This window comes from Lampetra fluviatilis, chromosome 3 (genome assembly GCF_964198595.1).
Source record: "Lampetra fluviatilis chromosome 3, kcLamFluv1.1, whole genome shotgun sequence".
Taxonomy (NCBI): domain Eukaryota; kingdom Metazoa; phylum Chordata; class Hyperoartia; order Petromyzontiformes; family Petromyzontidae; genus Lampetra; species Lampetra fluviatilis.
In genome coordinates this window covers 1,384,997-1,406,654 of record NC_136277.1, presented here as the reverse complement: position 1 = coordinate 1,406,654, position 21,658 = coordinate 1,384,997, and the positions used below count along the sequence as shown (strand labels likewise).

Sequence of the window (21,658 nt, the reverse complement as noted above, 5' to 3'; positions counted from 1 at the left end):
GAGTGGCTGGGTGGGGAGGGGAGGGTGGGGAGGGGCTGGGTGGGGAGGGTGGGGAGGGTGGGGAGGGGCTGGGTGGGGAGGGTGGGGCTGGGTGGGGAGGGGAGGGTGGGGAGGGTGGGGCGGGTGGGGAGGGGAGGGTGGGGAGGGGCTGGGTGGGGAGGGAGGGGCTGGGTGGGGAGGGGCTGGGTGGGGAGGGTGGGGCTGCGTGGGGAGGGGCTGGGTGGGGAGGGTGGGGAGGGGCTGGGTGGGGAGGGTGGGGCTGGATGGGGGGTGAGGGGGGTGGGGCTGGGTGGGGAGGGGCTGGTCACCCCGTGGTGCCCTTATAAAACTCAACGTTTAACCTACTCACGCCGGCTTGTGCCCGCCCTCACAGTCGGCCATATTTGCGGAATACACCACGCCGCCGTTGACCCTGCAGGCCATTGACCGAGCAACCCAACGTTCCTACCAGCTCCCTCCGCAGGAATGAGTTTTTCAGAAGCCACCTGGCAGCCATGAATGAAAGTTGGCTGTGTCAGCGAAACCAAAGCCAGCGCTTCGAAGAGTACGGGTCCGAGCCCTGGGCCTGTATGGGTGTCTCTCTCAAATGGTTGTTCATCATGGCCTTATCGGAGACACACGGAGCCAGCACCCACGGCAATGAGGCCACTCTGAGGCCATCGAAGGCCGAGGGGGGGCACGGGTACACTACACAGGGACACGGGTCCGCAGGTACGTGGGGACGCGAGGCCTTGGGTACGTGAGGACACGGGGAAGTGGGGATGCAGGTACATGGGTACACAGATACGTGGGTACGCAGGGACACAGGGATATAGGTACATGGGTACACAGATACGTGGGTACGCAGGGACACAGGGATATAGGTACATGGGTACACAGGTACGTGGGTACGCAGGGACACAGGGATATAGGTACATGGGTACACAGATACGTGGGTACGCAGGGACACAGGGATATAGGTACATGGGTACACAGGTACGTGGGTACGCAGGGACACAGGGATGCAGGGACATGAGGACACAGGTTCGTGGGACCGCGGGGAAGCGGGTGGACAGGTGCAAGGTACGTGCGCCGTACTTTCTTGAGCAGGGCGAGCGTGATCTCTACGGGCACGATGCTGCCCTCCCGAATGCACTTCTCGATGAGGGTGCCGAACTCGGAGCCCTTCCGCGACCTCTCTGCCCGCAGCAAGTCGCCCGCAGAGAGGTGTGTGTAGCCAAAGGTCTGCCAAGGGTTCAACAGCGCAGAGCAAAGCGCGCACCGCTTAGTCAGCTGTACAGGGGACGCGTCACGCGGTGCACAGGCCTGCGGAACACTTTCACGTGCGCACTTAGACGCACGCACGTTCACAGCACACGGAGAGAGACGTGGAAACACACCGGGCGCACACAGACACACGGCAAAACAGACATGCAGAGGCACACGGCACAACACCCACGCACACACACACGCACATAGTCACAATGTAAATGTCGTGATAATCGAATGAGTCTTTAATTCTCAGGGCTGGCATTTTGAAGTCCAGAACCACCCAAACTGTGGCACTAACACACATCCCGACCTTAGCACCGATCCTGACACTAACACCGACTCTGACCACAACACCGACCCTATAACACCGACTCTGACCCCTACACCGACCCTATAACACCGACCGTGAAATCCTAACTTTTGATGACATCCCACACAGCGTGTCCATTCCTGTTTCTGTGCGGTTCACTTGCACAGGACGCAAGAGTTCGAACCCGTCTGGTCACTTTGAAGTCGTATCCATCCATCCACACACACACAAGGCACGCACGCACAATCACCGCCCTTGCCTGCAGCCACGGCGCACCCCGACTCTCGCTCCCTGCAAATAACCTCCCGACTCGCACAGCCAACGCCCACGACAAATTCACGTGGAAGGTTGCCCAATAGCGCCGGCTCGCGGCTCGCTAAGCCCGGGGTTCAGCCTGGTTAGTACCCGGATTGGGGGGGGGGGAGACTGCCTGGCAATGAATCTATCGGTGCGGAGCTTTCGAGTGTTATCGCGGCCGATTCATCGGTGCTTCACGGTCGATCCGCACCGCGGTATTAACCAGGGCGGCCGCTGTGCCCGAACCGCGAAACTCCGTGCGTCGAGCGGTTAAACGCGCTGTTGCAAGAGTGGTGGGCAAGAGAAGTTCTTCTGGGATGTAGTTTTATAAAGTTTGTTTATTAAAGAGGCCGCAGTTTGCGGGATGTGTTTGCGTTAAGCCATCAGCAACGCCGGGAAGAATGTCCCAATCGTCACATTTCAGAACATATTTAGCATTTTTGTAAACGATTATGTCAGCCTTTGGCCCGTATGTAATTAAAACCGGATTTTCAAATTGAAGCGTGATAGTTTCAGCCTAGCTAACACAAACAAACAACCGAAAGAGATATTAAAGTTGGGATTACAGTAAATAAAGGCATCACCGTCTCTGAATGTCCCTTCCCTGGCAGTCAGGCAGTGGGAATGGTCAAGGTGCCCGTGGGAGTGCATGTGTGTGTGATGTGTGGTCCGTGGGAGTGCATGGGTGTGTGATGTGTGGGTGTGTGATGTGTGGGGGTGCAAGGGATTGTAAAGGTGTCCGTGGGAGTGCATGGGAGTGTGATGTGTGGTCCGTGGGAGTGCATGGCTGTGCACGTGTGTGAATGCGTGCGTGGGTGCGAGAGGGTGGGCACACGTGCCAGACTGTGGGTGTTTCGTGACGGTGGGTGCGAGGGGAGCGGTGGTGCAGCGGTTAGCGCGCTGCCCTACTAACCCGGCGACCCGAGTTCGATTCCCGCTCACGGCCAACACCGGTGACGATTGTTTGAACCCCCTAGATTGGACTCAGCCTCAAGGGAGTCTACCCCGGGGCGACGAGGGGAAACCATCGACACCGGGAGACAAAGGCGGCCGGGCGTGGTGCCGGTCACCCACCCATCCTCGTGCACCGTGACGACCTTCAGAGGTGCTCGCCACTCGCTCCTCTAACAGCTCCTGCCCCACCACAAGTCTCAGGGCGTACAGCGGGGATCTTTGTGTGCGAGTCATCAAGACCACACCACTGTCACACACACACACACCACACACACACACCCTGACACACACACACCACGTATGACACACACACAATACACACACACACGACGTGTCACACACACACAACACACACCCTGACACACACACACACACCACGTGTCACACACACACACACACCACGTGTCACACACACACACACACCACTGTCACACACACAGAGCCTGCACCAGATTCTTCACCCCCTCCTCCGCTCCCACCTCCACCACCACCTCCACCACCACCTCCACCACCACTCTCCCACCTCCACCGCTCCCTCACCTTCACCACCACCTCCACCACCACTCTCCCACCTCCACCGCTCCCTCACCTCCACCGCTCCCTCACCTCCACCGCCACCTCCACCACCACTCTCCCACCTCCACCACCTCCACCGCTACCTCACCTTCACCACCTTCACCCTCCCTCACCACCACCACTACCTCCACTACCCCACTCTATCCTTATCCACCTCATCCACCCCCTCCTCCTCCTCACCTCCACCGCTACCTCACCTTCACCTCCACCACCACCACCGCTCTCCCACCTCCACCACCTCCACCGCTCCCTCACCTCCACCACTCTCCCACCTCCACCACTCTCCCACCTCCACCGCTCCCTCACCTTCACCACCACCACACTCTATCCACCTCATCCATCATCCACCACCCCCTCCACCCCCTCCTCACCTCCACGATCTTCTCACACTGGGTCCCTTTCCCAGCTCCGGGTCCTCCCAGCACGAACACCACCTCGGGAACAAGCGCCATGGTTCACTTCACTCTGATCGTCGACTTCCCTTACAACAACAACCACCACCGCAGCAGCAGCAGCAAGATGATGATGATGTTGACGGGCCGGCGGTGAGCGTGAGATGAGGTGGAGGATCGTGAGGAGGGGCTCTTGTTTGACTTGACGCGGCAGCGGCGGTGGTGCTGATGGGTTCGTTAAGAACCCCACCGCCCACTCACACGCACCCGATCGATTCAACGATTAAAAAAGCGGAACGATTCCTGAATCGATACGGGCGAATGCGAATTAGGGTTTTTTTCGCTACTCTGGCTGTCGCCTGAAGGTGGTTGTGATTACTGGCGAAACGTCGGACTTAGATTGTAAATGTCGTGGCTTGGCTCTCCAACACACCGGTGTGGTGCTGTTCTAGTATACTACACTATACACTGCATACTACACTGTACAATACACTATACACTACACTATACACTACACTATACACTCTACACTACACTGTATACTAGTGCTGTACTAGTATCCTACACTATACACTACACTCTACAGTGTAGAGTGTAGTGTATAGTGTAGTATACTAGTACAGCACTAGTACAGCACTAGTATACAGTGTAGTGTAGACTCTACACTACACTGTATACTAGTGCTGTACTAGTGCTGTACTAGTATACTACACTATACACTACACTCTACACTACACTATAAACTACACACTACACTATACACTGCACTATACACTACACTACACACTATTGCTGTACTATACACTACACTACACACTACTAAACACTACACACTAGTGCTGTACTATACACTACACTACTAAACACTACACACTATTGCTGTACTATACACTACACTACTAAACACTACAGACTAGTGCTGTACTAGTAACACATTGGCCACGTTCTGTTGACGTGACAAACCACGCGACAGCCAATTCGTGAGGCTGTCACATGAACAGAACTGCGGCGTTGCACTCCGCCATCAGCATCTTTGTTGCGACTGCTGGAGGAATCCGATGAGCCATGAAGCTCTTTATTTCACGGGATCAGCGGAGTCCCATCAGCAATCGGCGCAGGAACGCCACAAACTCCCAACGAACATCGCAATCCCAGAAGAACTCTCTCCACGAAACAGCGGAGAAACTCAACGTCGCGTTTGTCGGTGTCGTTGTTTGTTGTTGTTGTTTACTTTGGTGGCTATGAGATGTTGACTACCTCGCCAGGTGTACAGGTCGTGGGTTCCATCCCGACCCTGACGATGCCTGCTGCTGCTGCTGTATATGGAGTTTGCGTGTCTCTCTCATCATCATCACGGTGGCTATGAGATGTTGACTACCTCGCCTGGTGTACAGGAGGTCGTGGGCTCCATCCCGACCCTGACGATGCCTGCTGCTGCTGTATATATGGAGTTTGCGTGTCTCTCTCATCATCATCACGGTGGCTATGAGATGTTGACTACCTCGCCTGGTGTACAGGAGGTCGTGGGCTCCATCCCGAACCTGACGATGCCTGCTGCTGCTGCTGTATATGGAGTTTGCGTGTCTCTCTCATCATCATCACGGTGGCTATGAGATGTTGACTACCTCGCCTGGTGTACAGGAGGTCGTGGGTTCCATCCCGACCCTGACGATGCCTGCTGCTGCTGCTGTATATGGAGTTTGCGTGTCTCTCTCATCATCATCACGGTGGCTATGAGATGTTGACTACCTCGCCTGGTCTACAGGAGGTCGTGGGCTCCATCCCGACCCTGACGATGCCTGCTGCTGCTGCTGTATATGGAGTTTGCGTGTCTCTCTCATCATCATCACGGTGGCTATGAGATGTTGACTACCTCGCCTGGTGTACAGGTCGTGGGCTCCATCCCGACCCTGACGATGCCTGCTGCTGCTGTATATATGGAGTTTGCGTGTCTCTCTCATCATCATCACGGTGGCTATGAGATGTTGACTACCTCGCCTGGTGTACAGGAGGTCGTGGGCTCCATCCCGACCCTGACGATGCCTGCTGCTGCTGTATATATGGAGTTTGCGTGTCTCTCTCATCATCATCACGGTGGCTATGAGATGTTGACTACCTCGCCTGGTGTACAGGTCGTGGGCTCCATCCCGACCCTGACGATGCCTGCTGCTGCTGTATATATGGAGTTTGCGTGTCTCTCTCATCATCATCACGGTGGCTATGAGATGTTGACTACCTCGCCTGGTGTACAGGAGGTCGTGGGCTCCATCCCGACCCTGACGATGCCTGCTGCTGCTGCTGTATATGGAGTTTGCGTGTCTCTCTCATCATCATCACGGTGGCTATGAGATGTTGACTACCTCGCCTGGTGTACAGGAGGTCGTGGGCTCCATCCCGACCCTGACGATGCCTGCTGCTGCTGTATATATGGAGTTTGCGTGTCTCTCTCATCATCATCACGGTGGCTATGAGATGTTGACTACCTCGCCTGGTGTACAGGAGGTCGTGGGCTCCATCCCGACCCTGACGATGCCTGCTGCTGCTGTATATATATGGAGTTTGCGTGTCTCTCTCATCATCATCACGGTGGCTATGAGATGTTGACTACCTCGCCTGGTGTACAGGAGGTCGTGGGTTCCATCCCGACCCTGACGCCTGCTGCTGCTGCTGCTGTAGATTTGTAGTTTGCGCGTTTCTCTCCCCGTGGACGCTGCGCGGCTCCTCCGGGTTTCCCCTCCACGTTTGGAATCAACATCAACTCGCGTTTAGAGCGTTTGGCCGCCGCTATGAATCTGCGCATTACGACGATGAGCCCCAACTTTGTTGAGTCATCGATTGTGGTCAGGCCGCTTTTGGGTTAATGGAAAAAAAATAATCTGCACAGCTCAGTGCGCCTTCTACCCCGTCAGATGAATTTGAGTTGAAAAAAAAAACTGCGTTGAGTTTTAAATCGTGAGGCAGCCCGAACCTCGCTGATGAGAACACTCAACGTGGAAACACCAGCGGACGGGGGAATCGATTCCGTGGATCGTGACGCGATACGACCCCGCGGATCGATCCGCGCGCCACCTCCAATGAATGGAGGTGACGCTGCCCGGACGATGACGTCAGACGGCGCCGATCGACTTCCGCGTTAGCGTCGAAGTCGCGTGACCCCGCGGGGAGGACCAATAGGAGCCGCGCGTTGTGGGCGCGGGAGGGTGGGGGGCGGTGACGTCACCGCGCAAGACGTGGCAAGTGGGCGTGGCTCAGCGTGGTGACATCACGACAAGCGTACGCGGTGACGTCGCGCGTCTTGTTTCCGCCGTGCGTGATGACGTCATCGCGCGCGTCACTCGGCTGTCGTGCGAAGCAGTGCGCGATGACGTCAGGGAAAGGGGGTGTGGGTGTCTTTGCCGTGCGTGATGTCACCACGGTGGTACGCGGTGACGTCGTTGCATGCGTGATGACGTCCGCGCGTAGCCAATTGCGTCGTAGGTGCTGGGTTTGTTTGACCATACTTCACCAAAATATGTAAAGAGTTGAACACGTGGGCTTTCGCGACCAATATAATCCTTACTTAAAGCTTTCGTGACTACAGAAGTCACGTAGATAGGTTCAAATTAATTTTAAAAAAATTTAAATATTTATTAAAGTCATGGAGATAGGTTCAAATTAATAAAAATGTTCATTTAATTTTTATTAATGTCACGTAGATAGGTTCAAATTAATACAAAAATTCATTTTATTTTATTATCTACGTTGACTTTACCGAAAGACCCAAATATAATCCGTAAATGTGTGTTTGGGTTTGATCGCGTAAATATTGAGAGTCGGCATTTTTTTCATCTCCAAGGCACCGAATTTGTGTGCTGGTGGAAGTCGGCTCCACCGCCGAGTTGGGAGATGGAGCGATGGAATCAGAGTCGCGTGGATCCGTTGACATCGCAGGGTCGCGAGGTGGCGGTGGTGGTGGCAGCGGATCCGGGAGGGAGGCCTCCATCCAGCAGCCGATGATGAACACTGCCCTCTGCTGCTGCCCACAAAGTCTGCAACACCTAAACCCTACAACACCTAAACCTACACAACACCTAAACCCACAACACCTAAACCCTACAACACCTAAACCTACAACACCTAACCCTACACAACACCTAACCCTACACAACACCTAACCCTACACAACACCTAAACCCTACACAACACCTAAACCTACACAACACCTAACCCTACACAACACCTAACCCTACACAACACCTAACCCTACACAACACCTAACCCTACACAACACCTACACAACACCTACACAACACCTAACCCTACACAACACCTAACCCTACACAACACCTAACCCTACACAACACCTAACCCTACACAACACCTAACCCTACACAACACCTAACCCTACACAACACCTAACCCTACACAACACCTAACCCTACACAACACCTAACCCTACACAACACCTAACCCTACACAACACCTAACCCTACAACACCTAACCCTACAACACCTAACCCTACACAACACCTAACCCTACACAACACCTAACCCTACACAACACCTAACCCTACACAACACCTAACCCTACACAACACCTAACCCTACACAACACCTAACCCTACAACACCTAACCCTACACAACACCTCACCCTACACAACACCTCACCCTACACAACACCTAACCCTACACAACACCTCACCCTACACAACACCTCACCCTACACAACACCTCACCCTACACAACACCTAACCCTACACAACACCTAACCCTACACAACACCTAACCCTACACAACACCTAACCCTACACAGCACCTAACCCTACAACACCTAACCCTACACAACACCTCACCCTACACAACACCTAACCCTACACAACACCTAACCCTACACAACACCTAACCCTACAACACCTAACCCTACACAACACCTAACCCTACAACACCTAACCCTACACAACACCTAACCCTACACAACACCTAACCCTACACAACACCTAACCCTACACAACACCTAACCCTACACAACACCTAACCCTACACAACACCTAACCCTACACAACACCTAACCCTACACAACACCTAACCCTACAACACCTAACCCTACACAACACCTAACCCTACACAACACCTAACCCTACAACACCTAACCCTACACAACACCTAACCCTACACAACACCTAACCCTACACAACACCTAACCCTACACAACACCTAACCCTACACAACACCTAACCCTACACAGCACCTAACCCTACAACACCTAACCCTACACAACACCTAACCCTACACAACACCTCACCCTACACAACACCTAACCCTACACAACACCTAACCCTACACAACACCTAACCCTACACAACACCTAACCCTACAACACCTAACCCTACACAACACCTAACCCTACACAACACCTAACCCTACACAACACCTAACCCTACACAACACCTAACCCTACAACACCTAACCCTACACAACACCTAACCCTACACAACACCTAACCCTACACAACACCTAACCCTACACAACACCTAACCCTACACAACACCTAACCCTACACAACACCTAACCCTACACAACACCTAACCCTACACAACACCTAACCCTACACAACACCTCACCCTACACAACACCTAACCCTACAACACCTAACCCTACACAACACCTAACCCTACACAACACCTCACCCTACACAACACCTAACCCTACACAACACCTAACCCTACACAACACCTCACCCTACACAACACCTCACCCTACACAACACCTAACCCTACACAACACCTCACCCTACACAACACCTCACCCTACACAACACCTCACCCTACACAACACCTAACCCTACACAACACCTAACCCTACACAACACCTAACCCTACACAGCACCTAACCCTACAACACCTAACCCTACACAACACCTAACCCTACACAACACCTCACCCTACACAACACCTAACCCTACACAACACCTAACTCTACACAACACCTAACCCTACACAACACCTAACCCTACAACACCTAACCCTACACAACACCTAACCCTACACAACACCTAACCCTACACAACACCTAACCCTACACAACACCTAACCCTACACAACACCTAACCCTACAACACCTAACCCTACGACAATCGTCAGACACCACCGGAGTCTCATGGATGGTGGTCACCTATCCCAGCGCAATCCGGCCGATGTGACGAGCCAAGAACCGCCAGCCAGGAGTTCAACTTCTCCACCCGTTACCCATTGCGATTCTGCTGAGCCACCGGGCCAGTTGTGACGTGGGTCGCGGATCAACGTGTGCGGCATGAACGCATCTCGGGAGTTTCGTTTATTGACCTCGAAAGTAGTCGCTGCTAAAGGGACAGCTCCGACACAAAAGTACGCGGGGAAAACCGTCACCACCACCACCGTCACCGCCACCGCCACCACCACCACGCAAGCGGCTCAACGTGCGTCAAACTATGGCGCGTTACGGTCGCGTCGAGCGATGAAAGCTCTAAGTGTTTCATGCGTCTGGGCGATGCCCTCGAATCTTTCACCTACATTGAAGATGTAACCTAGACAGCTCTCTCATCTTGTCGTTGCCAGATAAGAATTGATGATCTGGCACTCGCCGATTCACTCCAGTGACTCGCCGGTGGTCAGTCACCTCCTCACCACGTTGCTAACGCCGCTAGAATGGTGGCCGTCCCGTAAACTTCACTCGTTGATTCACCCACCAACCCACTTACCACACCGTGGAATCAATTCCCTCCCCATCGCCCCCTGTGACGGTTACTCGGCATCCACTTCAGCATGGAAGCATAGAAGTGCAGTACAGCCAATGGTTTGCGCCGCACCGCGCTCTGCCGCCCGCCACGAGTTTTAGTTTGGCTTTTGTATTTAAGTAATGACCGAGGCTTCGCCAACTCACGGGGTGAGCGGCTAGGACGACCCAGCCGAGTGGGAATCGCAAGAACTATCTGGTGGATTGAATTGCGTTAGGCAGTTCGGAACGGACATAATTCATAAACAAGAGATGAGAGAGGTGACGAGAGAGGTCTTTAAGAGGGATGCGGATTAGCGGTGACGTGCGTAGGATTTCGTCGGCTGCTTCTATTCTAATCTTGCGCGCGACAAGACACCGAAATGAAAAGCCTCGCAGACAGCAACTTCTCATCGTCGACTTGCGTTAACCGTGCCACTCGGCCCGGCGAAACGCCACGATTCTGACGGCGTTTGGTCCAAGAAAAAGAATCCTTCATCTTCTTCAGAAGGTGCAGCTGCGAGCGGGCCGCCTATTGTATTCGGTAAAAGCGAAGAGAGCCAAAATCGGCACCGGACCTTTCCGGGCTAGCTGGGTGTTCGGTGGCACCAAATGTAACCGGGTGAGGGCGTTTGGGGGGCGGGGGGGGGGAACCGGGAGAGGCTGGGCGAGATCGGCGAGAGGAGGAGAGGGTACAGGGTTGGAGGGTGATGGCACCCATGTCTCCGCTACGAACCAAACAGCCTGGAACGAAACGAACACAACATGGGGGAAGGGGGGGGGGAGCCCAATCATTTTATAGCCGGCCACCGTGATTCCGTTACACATCTACAATGCTTTCCTATCAAGGCATTATTATTATAATAATACAATATAAATATTGTTATGCTCGTGTTCCTGGCGGATTAATATGTTTCGATTGCTGCACGTTTCCCCAATAATAAATAACATTTTAAAACGTGGTCCGCCACGCCGCGGTATTAACCAGGACGGCCTGCAGGATTCGAACAGCAAAACACTGCACCAAGTGGCCTAGGTGCTACCGCTGGGCGCCCATCTCCTGGTTACAGCTTCAAGCCAGTGCTGGAAATTCCACATTCCTACGACGGGGGGACGGGGCGAGTATAGCCATGCAACAACCGTGGTGTGAGTGCCCCATAAAGTGGTACCGTTTTATTGACCCTGGAAGGATGATGGGGCCAAGTCAACCCCCCAACCAGGATTTGAACTTGCGACCTTTTCTGACTGTGAGTCGCAGGCTGTACCCCCCTCTGACTCGGTGATCAGAGAAATCACTTTAACTTTGTCTCTACTCATCACGTTTTGCGGCGTGAACTCACACGACCATGCACAGCATCATGAGGATGTTCCACATGGCGATGAATATCCGGAAGTAGCGCAGACTCAGCAGAAACTCGCGAATGCCATCGCCTGCACATGGACACACGCACGCGCAACACAGATATCAAGATCCCCCTCCCCGTATGGCCTACTACACAAGCCCGTGGAGGGTATGTACTATAAAGTGAGCATCTATTCAGGGCGGCACAGCGCACGAGAGGGTGGTCCGTGTGTGTGTGTGTGTGGGGAGCGGTGGTGCAGCGGTTAGCGCGCCGCACTCCAAACGCGGTGACCCGAGTTCGATTCCGGTCCTGGGCCTCCCCTAGGTCGACTCGGCCTCAAACGAGTACCCGGTGCGGTGTATAAACATCGCCACTTGGGACACAAAGGCGGTCGGGCGTGGTGCTGGCCACCCACCCCCACGTGTGCCCTTCCGGCCTTCATAGGTGCTCGCTAACAGCACTTGCCCCAACATCCTGTTAAGGCTACACGGGGGATCTTTGTGCGTGGTCAAGGGCGTTGTGGTGTTCCTGTGTGTGTACGCGCACGTGCGTGCGTGCGCACGCACGTGCGTGCGTCTCACCGGTTGTGTGCTCCACCGTATCCGCTCCGAACCCTTGCACCGACTCCTTTCGTTTCCTAACCACGGAGAAGATTGACATTTTAAACTCCCCTGCTCCGCAGCGTCCGTCTTACGCAGGGATGACCTCACCGAGTCTCAGGTTTGTTTCTCAGGATAAACACGGTGTGTGGCCAGGTCGCTTCTGAAAAATAAGTTAAATCCTCAGTGGGCCTAGTCTGGTAGGACGGGGATGGCTTAGTTTGTATTTTCTTTTTACCTTTCTTGTACTTTGCGCAGCTATCGTGGTTTTGTACCGTTTGTTGTTACGTTCTTAACCTACTGTGCATCTGTGAAAACGAGATTTATAGCTCATCGGATTCCTCCAAAATATTCTGAACTAGCGTGGAGCTTTCTTCGCACGAGATACCATCATCATCTTACGTCACAGCCTATAGAACCTGCCAAACCCCAATCAACCCCACGTGGCACACGGCGTGATGGGCCGCAAAGTCTGCCGGCAGGGAGTGATGTTGCTACGTTTTGTGTTTGTACTGGTAGGAACCACCTGGTTACACCAGCCCACAGGGGATTATTGTGTCCGTCCGTCGTGCATCCAAAAATGGGAGGGGTGGGGCTGGGTGGAGATGGGAGGGTGGGGAGTGCCTGTGTGTGGAGGGTGGGGAGGGGCTGAGTGGGGAGGGTCTGGGTGGGGAGGGGAGGGTGGGGAGGGGCTGGGTAGAGAGGGGAGGGTGGGGAGGGGCTGGGTGGGGTGGGGAGGGGCTGAGTGGGGAGGGTCTGGGTGGGGAGGGGAGGGTGGGGAGGGTCTGGGTGGGGAGGGTGGGGAGGGGCTGGGTGGAGTGGGGCTGGGTGGAGAGGGGCTGGTCACCCCGTGGTGCCCTTATAAAACTCAACGTTTAACCTACTCACGCCGGCTTGTGCCCGCCCTCACAGTCGGCCATATTTGCGGAATACACCACGCCGCCGTTGACCCTGCAGGCCATTGACCGAGCAACCCAACGTTCCTACCAGCTCCCTCCGCAGGAATGTGTTAAGTTGTGGTGGTCACCACATCACGCGCGTTCAGATGCGCTTCTGCGGCCGTCTGGAACGCTCTTCCTTCCGATATTAGGAAGCCATTGGAGCTATGCACTTTTAAACCATCTCGATTGAAAACGAATTTCTTTAGAACTGATTTTGTGTTTAGTTTGTTGTCCAATTAGCACGCTTGGCTACGTAGAATGCAAAATAACTTCAGCGTACATACATACTATGATGCAGATGATCCGTATTATTTTGGTTTGTGCACCTATAGTATCAAGCAAGGCAACCCCTGGATTCGAACCGCGATTCTCTGCAACCGTACGACAAACGCGCCCCGAAGTTGAATTTTATCGCGGGAAAGTTTTCAATATTTCGCCAAATTTGGTCCACAGTTGTTGGTGTCGGTGCCAAGGCTCTGCCCGGTCGAGATCTGCAGCAGGGGAATCTAAACTAGACTATGTGTTATATTACCCGGTAAGGCCCACTGAGCTATGTCGCTCCAAATGTGGAGGAAAAAAACGGAGGACACGGAGAAAAATCGACGCGACCACGGGGAGAGAGACACGCCAACTCAAAATATACAGCAGCAGCAGGCATCAGGGTCGGGATCGAACCCACGACCTCCTGTACACCGGGCGAGGTAGTCAACATCTCATAGCCACTGCGGCGCCCACTCTGCCCGGTCTATGCACAGGGCTGACCCGTGGTGGTGGTGGTGGAAACGCGACAACAATGAAATGCCTGCAGACGCCACCAGATGGGGACTTTGGCTCATTAAACCAATCCAGCATACCGGTGAATGAGGCACCCCCCGTGGCCTTGACAACTGACGGCGTGTGATAGGCGCTGTGTGTGTGGCGCTGTGTGTGTCGCACTGTGGGAGATGCGATGATGTGGAGGAGGCTCGCGAAGGACACTACAACAGCAACAACGGAGGGCAGCGGAGAAAACCCAGCAAGTTGGCACAGGAGGGGGCACAGTCATCTCAGTCAACCCAAGGCATCCGGGTCTATCCTGTGACCTCGTCGGCGGGTGTTCGACAGTTCACGTGGCCTCTAAGTGCACCTAGCCTGGAACATGCGCTGTGGTGATGTCACCGCCACTTAAGTGGCGAATGACGCGATGCTGCAGGGGGCGGCGGTGTAGCGGTTAGCGCACTGCTCACGGCCAACACCACAGTGACGATTATCTGAATCGGTCCTGGGCCTCCCATAGGTCGACTCAGCCTTAACTGAGTACCCGGTGGGGGAGACAAAGGCGTGCCATAGTGCCAGCCTCCACAGGTGCTGCTACTCGCTAACAGCACTTGTCCCGACAGTCTGTTAAGGCGGGCGCGGCACGGCTCGGCTTCTGCAGTTGAAAAACAACCTGGCAGCCTCGTGAGCCCTGCCGGGGCTGGCTTGGCTCGGCACGGCTCGGATGTGCCAGTGGAAAAGAGGTGGACTGTGGGCGGTTTGTCTTTGATGGCGCAGTGAACGATACAAATGCAGCGCGGTGTTCCCATCATCTAGCTGCAGGTGATGTACCAATATCCGCCAGGCCAGGTGCACTTTTCCACCAAGCACCACGGGTGGAAACACCAAGATAAGTCCGTGCTAGAAACCAGGGGGGGCATGATGTACCCACCCGTTCAGCACACACACACACACTGGCGATTATAAGACGCCCTGCATCCGTGCGATGACACGAAGGTCGATTTGACACGCACAAGATTCTAAGAGGGACTCCCCTCCCCAGCCCAACATTCTAAAACATTGGTTGGGTGCAGAGGTCACAATCAGGTACCCGATACCCGTACCCTACCCGATACCCGGCTACCCGTACCCGGCCCTGGTGCGGCCGGGTACGGGTAGGCCGTGAGTCACTGGTGAGTCACCGTTTGTCACTCATTTCCCAACGTCTTGTCTCTTCTCACAATTCAAGTTCCGGGTACGGGTAAGGAATCAAACCCCGTTTGCGACCTATGGTTGGGTGGTAGCGTCATATAATCCGGACATCAACAACAAAGACAAATATCCACCGTGTAGCCTTAACAGACTGTGGAGGCAAGTGCTGTCATAGCGAGTAGCAGCTGTTATAGCGAGTAGCTGCAGCAGCACCTATGAAGGCCGGCACTGAGGCCCACGAGGGGGTGGGTGGCCAGCACCACGCCCGGCCGCCTTCGCCTCCCCTCGTGGTGGATGTTTTTCCACACCACACCACGTGCTCATTTGGGGCTGAGTCGACCTAGGGGAGGCACAGGATCATCACCGGCGTTGGTGGCCGTGAGCGGGAATCGAACTCGGGTCGCCCGGGGTTCGTAGCGCTAACCGCTGCGCCACCGCTCCCCACTCATCAACAACATCAATAACAGCACAAGAGGCTTTGTTTGTTAGATCGCGTTCATAAATGTGTCGTTAAACAGCCAACTAGTGAGGGGTGTCACTTACACAGAATGGGGCCAATTCGTCACTAGTACAGTACCAGTATGTAGTGTATAGTGTAGTGTATAGTGTAGTGTACTAGTACAGCACTAGTATGTAGTGTAGTGTATAGTGTAGTGTACTAGTACAGCACTAGTATGTAGTGTATAGTGTAGTGTATAGTGTAGTGTATAGTGTAGTGTATAGTGTAGTATACTAGTACAGCACTAGTATGTAGTGTATAGTGTAGTGTATAGTGTAGTGTATAGTGTAGTGTATAGTGTAGTGTACAGTGTAATGTATAGTGTAGTGTACTAGTACAGCACTAGTGTATAGTATAGTGTATAGTGTAGTGTATAATGTAGTGTATAGTGTAGTGTACAGTGTAGTGTATAGTGTAGTGTATAGTGTAGTATACTAGTACAGCACCAGTATGTAGTGTATAGTGTAGTGTACTAGTATGTAGTGTGTAGTGTAGTGTGTAGTGTAGTGTGTAGTGTAGTGTATAGTGTAGTATATAGTGTAGTGTATAGTGTAGTGTATAGTGTAGTGTATAGTGTAGTGTATAGTGTAGTATACTAGTACAGCACCACACCGGTGTGTTGGAGAGCCAAGCCACGACATTTACAATCTAAGTCCGACGTTTCGCCAGTAATCACAACCACCTTCACCAGGCGACAGCCAGACGCGTTACTAATCGGCCGTGTCGGGTGGTGACGGGATTAACGACACATTCGAAAATTTACGCGACCTAACCCCCCAACAACATAGAAAAAAAAACATTACGGATAATGTCGCTCGCGAAAGCCTGACTACGTGTTAAGCCAACAGCATCAACAACAACAACAACAGCCTCAACAACATCAACAACAACAACAACAGCATCAACAACAACAACAGCATCAACAACAACAACAGCATCAACAACAACAACAACAGCATCAACAACAACAACAACAGCCTCAACAACATCAACAACAACAACAACAGCATCAACAACAACAGCATCAACAACAACAGCATCAACAACAACAACAACAGCATCAACAACAACAACAACAGCATCAACAACAACAGCATCAACAACAACAACAGCATCAACAACAACAACAACAGCATCAACAACAACAACAACAGCATCAACAACAACAGCAACAACAACAACAGCATCAACAACAACAACAGCATCAACAACATCAACAACAACAACAGCATCAACAACAACAACAGCATCAACAACAACAACAACAGCATCAACAACAACAGCATCAACAACAACAACAGCATCAACAACAACAACAGCATCAACAACAACAACAACAGCATCAACAACAACAACAACAGCATCAACAACAACAACAACAGCATCAACAACAACAACAACAGCATCAACAACAACAGCATCAACAACAACAACAGCATCAACAACAACAACAGCATCAACAACAACAACAACAGCATCAACAACAACAACAACAGCATCAACAACATCAACAACAACAGCATCAACAGCAACAACAACAGCATCAACAGCAACAACAACAGCAGCATCAACAACAACAGCATCAACAACAACAGCATCAACAACAACAACAACAGCATCAACAGCAACAACAACAGCATCAACAACAACAGCATCAACAACAACAGCATCAACAACAACAGCATCAACAACAACAGCATCAACAACAACAACAACAGCATCAACAACAACAACAGCATCAACAGCAACAACAACAGCATCAACAACAACAGCATCAACAACAACAGCAGCATCAACAACAACAGCATCAACAACAACAGCATCAACAACAACAACAGCATCAACAACAACAACAACAAAATCGAGGCCTCCCCGTAGACGACTCACAGCTTGAAGTTGAGCACCGCTCCCGCGTTCACCAGCAGGGTCCTGGGGCAAACGAGAGAGGGGGGAGGGGGTGCGATTAGACGAGGTGGTGCGAGAAGATGGTGATGATGATGATGATGAGGGGGAGGAGGAAGAGTAGGCAGAGGGTTGTTTACCCAAAGAGGAGGAAGTCGGATATCATCGCGGAGCGAAACAGCGAGCCGAGCGAGCGAAACGGAAGTGGACGAGCGAGACCACGCCCACAGTGGCATAGACCACGCCCACAGTGGCATAGACCACGCCCACAGTGGCATAGACCACGCCCACAGTGGCATAGACCACGCCCACAGTGGCATAGACCACGCCCACAGTGGCATAGACCACGCCCACAGTGGCATAGACCACGCCCACAGTGGCATAGACCACGCCCACAGTGGCATAGACCACGCCCACGGTGGCATAGACCACGCCCACGGTGGCAGTGACCACGCCCACAGTGGCAGTGACCACGCCCACAGTGGCATAGTCCGCGCCCACGGTGGCATAGACCACGCCCACGGTGGCATAGAGCACGCCCACGGTGGCATAGACCACGCCCACGGTGGCATAGACCACGCCCACAGTGGCATAGAGCACGCCCACGGTGGCATAGACCACGCCCACGGTGGCAGTGACCACGCCCACAGTGGCATAGTCCACGCCCACGGTGGCATAGACCACGCCCACAGTGGCATAGAGCACGCCCACAGTGGCATAGACCACGCCCACGGTGGCATAGACCACGCCCACAGTGGCATAGACCACGCCCACGGTGGCATAGACCACGCCCACGGTGGCAGTGGCCACGCCCGCAGTGGCAGTGACCACGCCCACGAAGACAGCGACCACGTGGCATCTGCTTACGTTCTAACACTGAAAAACTCACGGATTTACATCGTTTAATAATATCAACAACAACAGCAATAAAACGTCTACAACGACTAGATTATCCCGCAGGTGAGGCCTCTGGAGAGCAGGAGAGAAGTCTCGTGGCTGGCTGAGATGGCGGGCAGAGTGGTTAGATTATTGAGTTGAGATTATGAGAAACTTCCACGTGCTGGATTATTTTGTGTTTAAGCCACGCGTGAGATAACGGCGGAGACACTGGGGTAGGAGGCTAATTCGCAAGAGTTGAGTCGGTTGACTTGAGTGAGATGGGTGGGTGAGTGAAGATGGTGAGGTGGGTGGGTGAATCAGACGGTGGGTGGGTGAATTAGTGAGTGGGTGAGCGAGAGGGTGAGTGGATGATTGAGACGGTGGGTGGATTAATGAGTGGGTGAGCGAGAGGGTGAGTGGATGATTGAGACGGTGGGTGGGTGAATTAATGAGTGGGTGAGCGAGAGGGTGAGTGGATGATTGAGACGGTGGGTGGGTGAATTAATGAGTGGGTGAGCGAGAGAGTGAGGGAATGATTGAGACAGTGGGTGGATTAATGAGTGGGTGAGCGAGAGGGTGAGTGGATGATTGAGACGGTGGGTGAATTAATGAGTGGGTGAGCGAGAGGGTGAGTGGATGATTGAGACGGTGGGTGGATTAATGAGTGGGTGAGCGAGAGGGTGAGTGGATGATTGAGACGGTGGGTGGGTGAATTAATGAGTGGGTGAGCGAGAGAGTGAGGGAATGATTGAGACGGTGGGTGGATTAATGAGTGGGTGAGCGAGAGGGTGAGTGGATGATTGAGACGGTGGGTGGGTGAATTAATGAGTGGGTGAGCGAGAGGGTGAGTGGATGATTGAGACGGTGGGTGGGTGAATTAATGAGTGGGTGAGCGAGAGGGTGAGTGGATGATTGAGACGGTGGGTGGGTGAATTAATGAGTGGTCGAGTGAAGATGGGTGAGCGAGTCGGTGGGTGGTGGATCGTGTAAAGATGGCGAATTTTAGAGGCACGTGGCGCAGACATTCTCCACAAGGTTTCGAGGGGGGGGGGGGGTTCAGGAGGAGGGGGGGAGGAGGCCATCATGAAAGGCCCTCAGCTGCCTGTGTGGCGGTGTCCAGGAGGTGGAATTAATTTGCGTCGACTGGATTGTTGAATGTTATCTGGTGGGGAACCTATCATGCACGCGATGGCTTCGTGGACGTCCTGGGAGTGCGTTTTGTCCATCTGTTCGCCACTCGTACGGCGGCACTTATTGAACCCCATGGACTAATCGGTGCCCTCTAAAACATTAATCGATGCCACCAAAGGGTAACGCGCAAACATAGAAAGGGAAGGACATTTCACGTGCGACGTTTCGGGCAATGGCCCTTGCGGCATTTGTGTGCGACCCAATTCTAGATTTGAAGTTTTCGTGACTGCAAGGATCCATACTCTGTTTTTTTCGGTAAAGTCACGAAAGGTAAAAAATAAATTAAAATGAAAACAAACACATTAAATCACGCATTATATATTTTTTTACACGAGAGGGCGCTAACACCGCACAGATGGATGCAATATCCACGGGCCCCAACTGCTGCCGAACGGCAAAAATCGCTGCAGCAGCGACAGAGTTGGATAATCAATTTACTTTAACGCAGAAGAGGAAGCCGGTAAAAGCGTGAAGAAGACGGCCTCCCCCGCCATCCACAACTCGTCTCTTTAGATCCGGAAATCACGTGGCAGGAATCACTTGGAACGTGCTCGAACGGGGGCCCCGTTTCATCGAGCTCGTTAAAAAAACACGCAGATTCCCGTCCCAGTATATTCCTTATATGGGCAAAGCCACGCTCAATTACACCATATATGGGCCTAAAACAACACAATTTAACACATTCCTGCGGAGGGAGCTGGTAGGAACGTTGGGTTGCTCGGTCAATGGCCAGGGTCAACGGCGGCGTGGTGTATTCCGCAAATATGCCCGACTGTGAGGGCGGGCACAAGCCGGCGTGAGTAGGTTAAACGTTGAGTTTTATAAGGGCACCACGGGGTGACCAGCCCCACCCCTCCCAGCCCCACCCCTCCCACTCCCCACCCAGCCCCTCCCCACCCAGCCCCACTCACATTTTTTGATGCACGACGGACGGACACAATAATCCCCTGTGGGCTGGTGTAACCAGGAGGTTCCTACCAGTTTCATTCAATCTGTCGCAGATTAATTTTATCCTGATAGGCGGTGGCGATATCACAGCCGTCAACCCAAACGGTTTAGCCGTATTCTTGTACAGGGAAATTGAGATTCCGGGTCCATACGGCGTACAGCCGTTTCAATCGGGCAAACAAAGTTGAGTTTTTGTCTATTTGTGTTTCTACCTTGTGATGGGACTTGTTAGGATGAACGTTGAGATTTAGAAGGGCACGGGGGTGACCAATGAGCTCTGAATTGGTCTGTCACATTTCGACTTGAAGCTTTCGTGACTGCAGAGATTCATTTTCTTGGTTCTTTCGGTAAAGTCATCGTAGAAGAGAAACAGTAAAATAATAAAAATAAAACAATACAATTCTCACGACGTTTCGATTGGTGGGGTGGCACGTGCCCCCCCCCCCCCAATGATCCGATCGAAATCCCTCATTTCGATCGGATCATTGGGGTTTATTAGTAATAAATCGACATTTTGCGACTGCCACTGTGTAGCATATTGGTACGTGCCAGGTACTCTATGAGATGATAGGACAAGTCCATAATTGGCAATAAGTAACGGCAAAGTGGTTATAAGTGACTCAGAATTGCGTATAAAGCCCACGACTTCCCTGAAGGCATTAGCAGCTCCAGCGAGCGCGATGCCGATCACACGACGCGGTTCGAATTTCACCCTCGATCGATGGCTGCGCCATCGCCGCACACGCGTCGAATGAAAATCAAGGGACAAGTCGTCACTTACTAACAACTTCTCCATCATTCCTCATTGCTGGAGGGGCTGTCCCCCCCCCTCTACCTGAAAATCCTGGCTCCGCTATTGCTGACGCCTGCTGTTTATTTTGAGTGAATCTCTCTGTGGT

At 53.0% G+C, this 21,658-nt stretch overlaps 2 protein-coding genes and 1 long non-coding RNA gene across 4 annotated transcripts in view; all 3 read right to left on the bottom strand.

The window, feature by feature from the left end:
• Positions 1 to 4,230, bottom strand: part of LOC144947961 (UMP-CMP kinase-like) — a 20,099-nt gene extending 15,869 nt beyond the window's left edge. Inside the window, exons 1-2 of the mRNA XM_078877398.1 lie at positions 3,760 to 4,230; positions 972 to 1,224 (exon numbers count right to left, since the gene is read on the bottom strand). Of these exons, the coding sequence (XP_078733524.1) occupies positions 972 to 1,224; positions 3,760 to 3,840 (334 nt within the window). The 5' untranslated portion in view covers positions 3,841 to 4,230. The remainder of the gene's footprint in view (positions 1 to 971; positions 1,225 to 3,759) is intronic.
• A 4,035-nt stretch (positions 4,231 to 8,265) lies between these two features.
• On the bottom strand, positions 8,266 to 9,788 carry LOC144951038 (uncharacterized). 2 transcript variants are annotated; one of them, XR_013640452.1, is made up of 4 exons: positions 9,764 to 9,788; positions 9,394 to 9,729; positions 8,992 to 9,240; positions 8,266 to 8,659 (listed from the first exon to the last, which is right to left on the bottom strand). It is a non-coding gene; the product is annotated as an uncharacterized LOC144951038 (long non-coding RNA). The 2 variants fall into 2 exon arrangements; XR_013640453.1 differs by lacking the exon at positions 9,764 to 9,788 and having other exon boundaries at positions 9,394 to 9,629; positions 9,696 to 9,728.
• Positions 9,789 to 9,871: 83 nt separating this feature from the next.
• Positions 9,872 to 17,987, bottom strand: SMIM7 (small integral membrane protein 7). The gene is made up of 5 exons (XM_078881265.1): positions 17,882 to 17,987; positions 17,727 to 17,768; positions 12,435 to 12,490; positions 11,851 to 11,941; positions 9,872 to 11,254 (listed from the first exon to the last, which is right to left on the bottom strand). The coding sequence occupies exons 1-5, from the start codon at positions 17,905 to 17,907 to the stop codon at positions 11,239 to 11,241; spliced, it is 231 nt and encodes a 76-aa protein (XP_078737391.1). The 5' UTR covers positions 17,908 to 17,987; the 3' UTR covers positions 9,872 to 11,238.
• Positions 17,988 to 21,658: the final 3,671 nt, after the last annotated feature.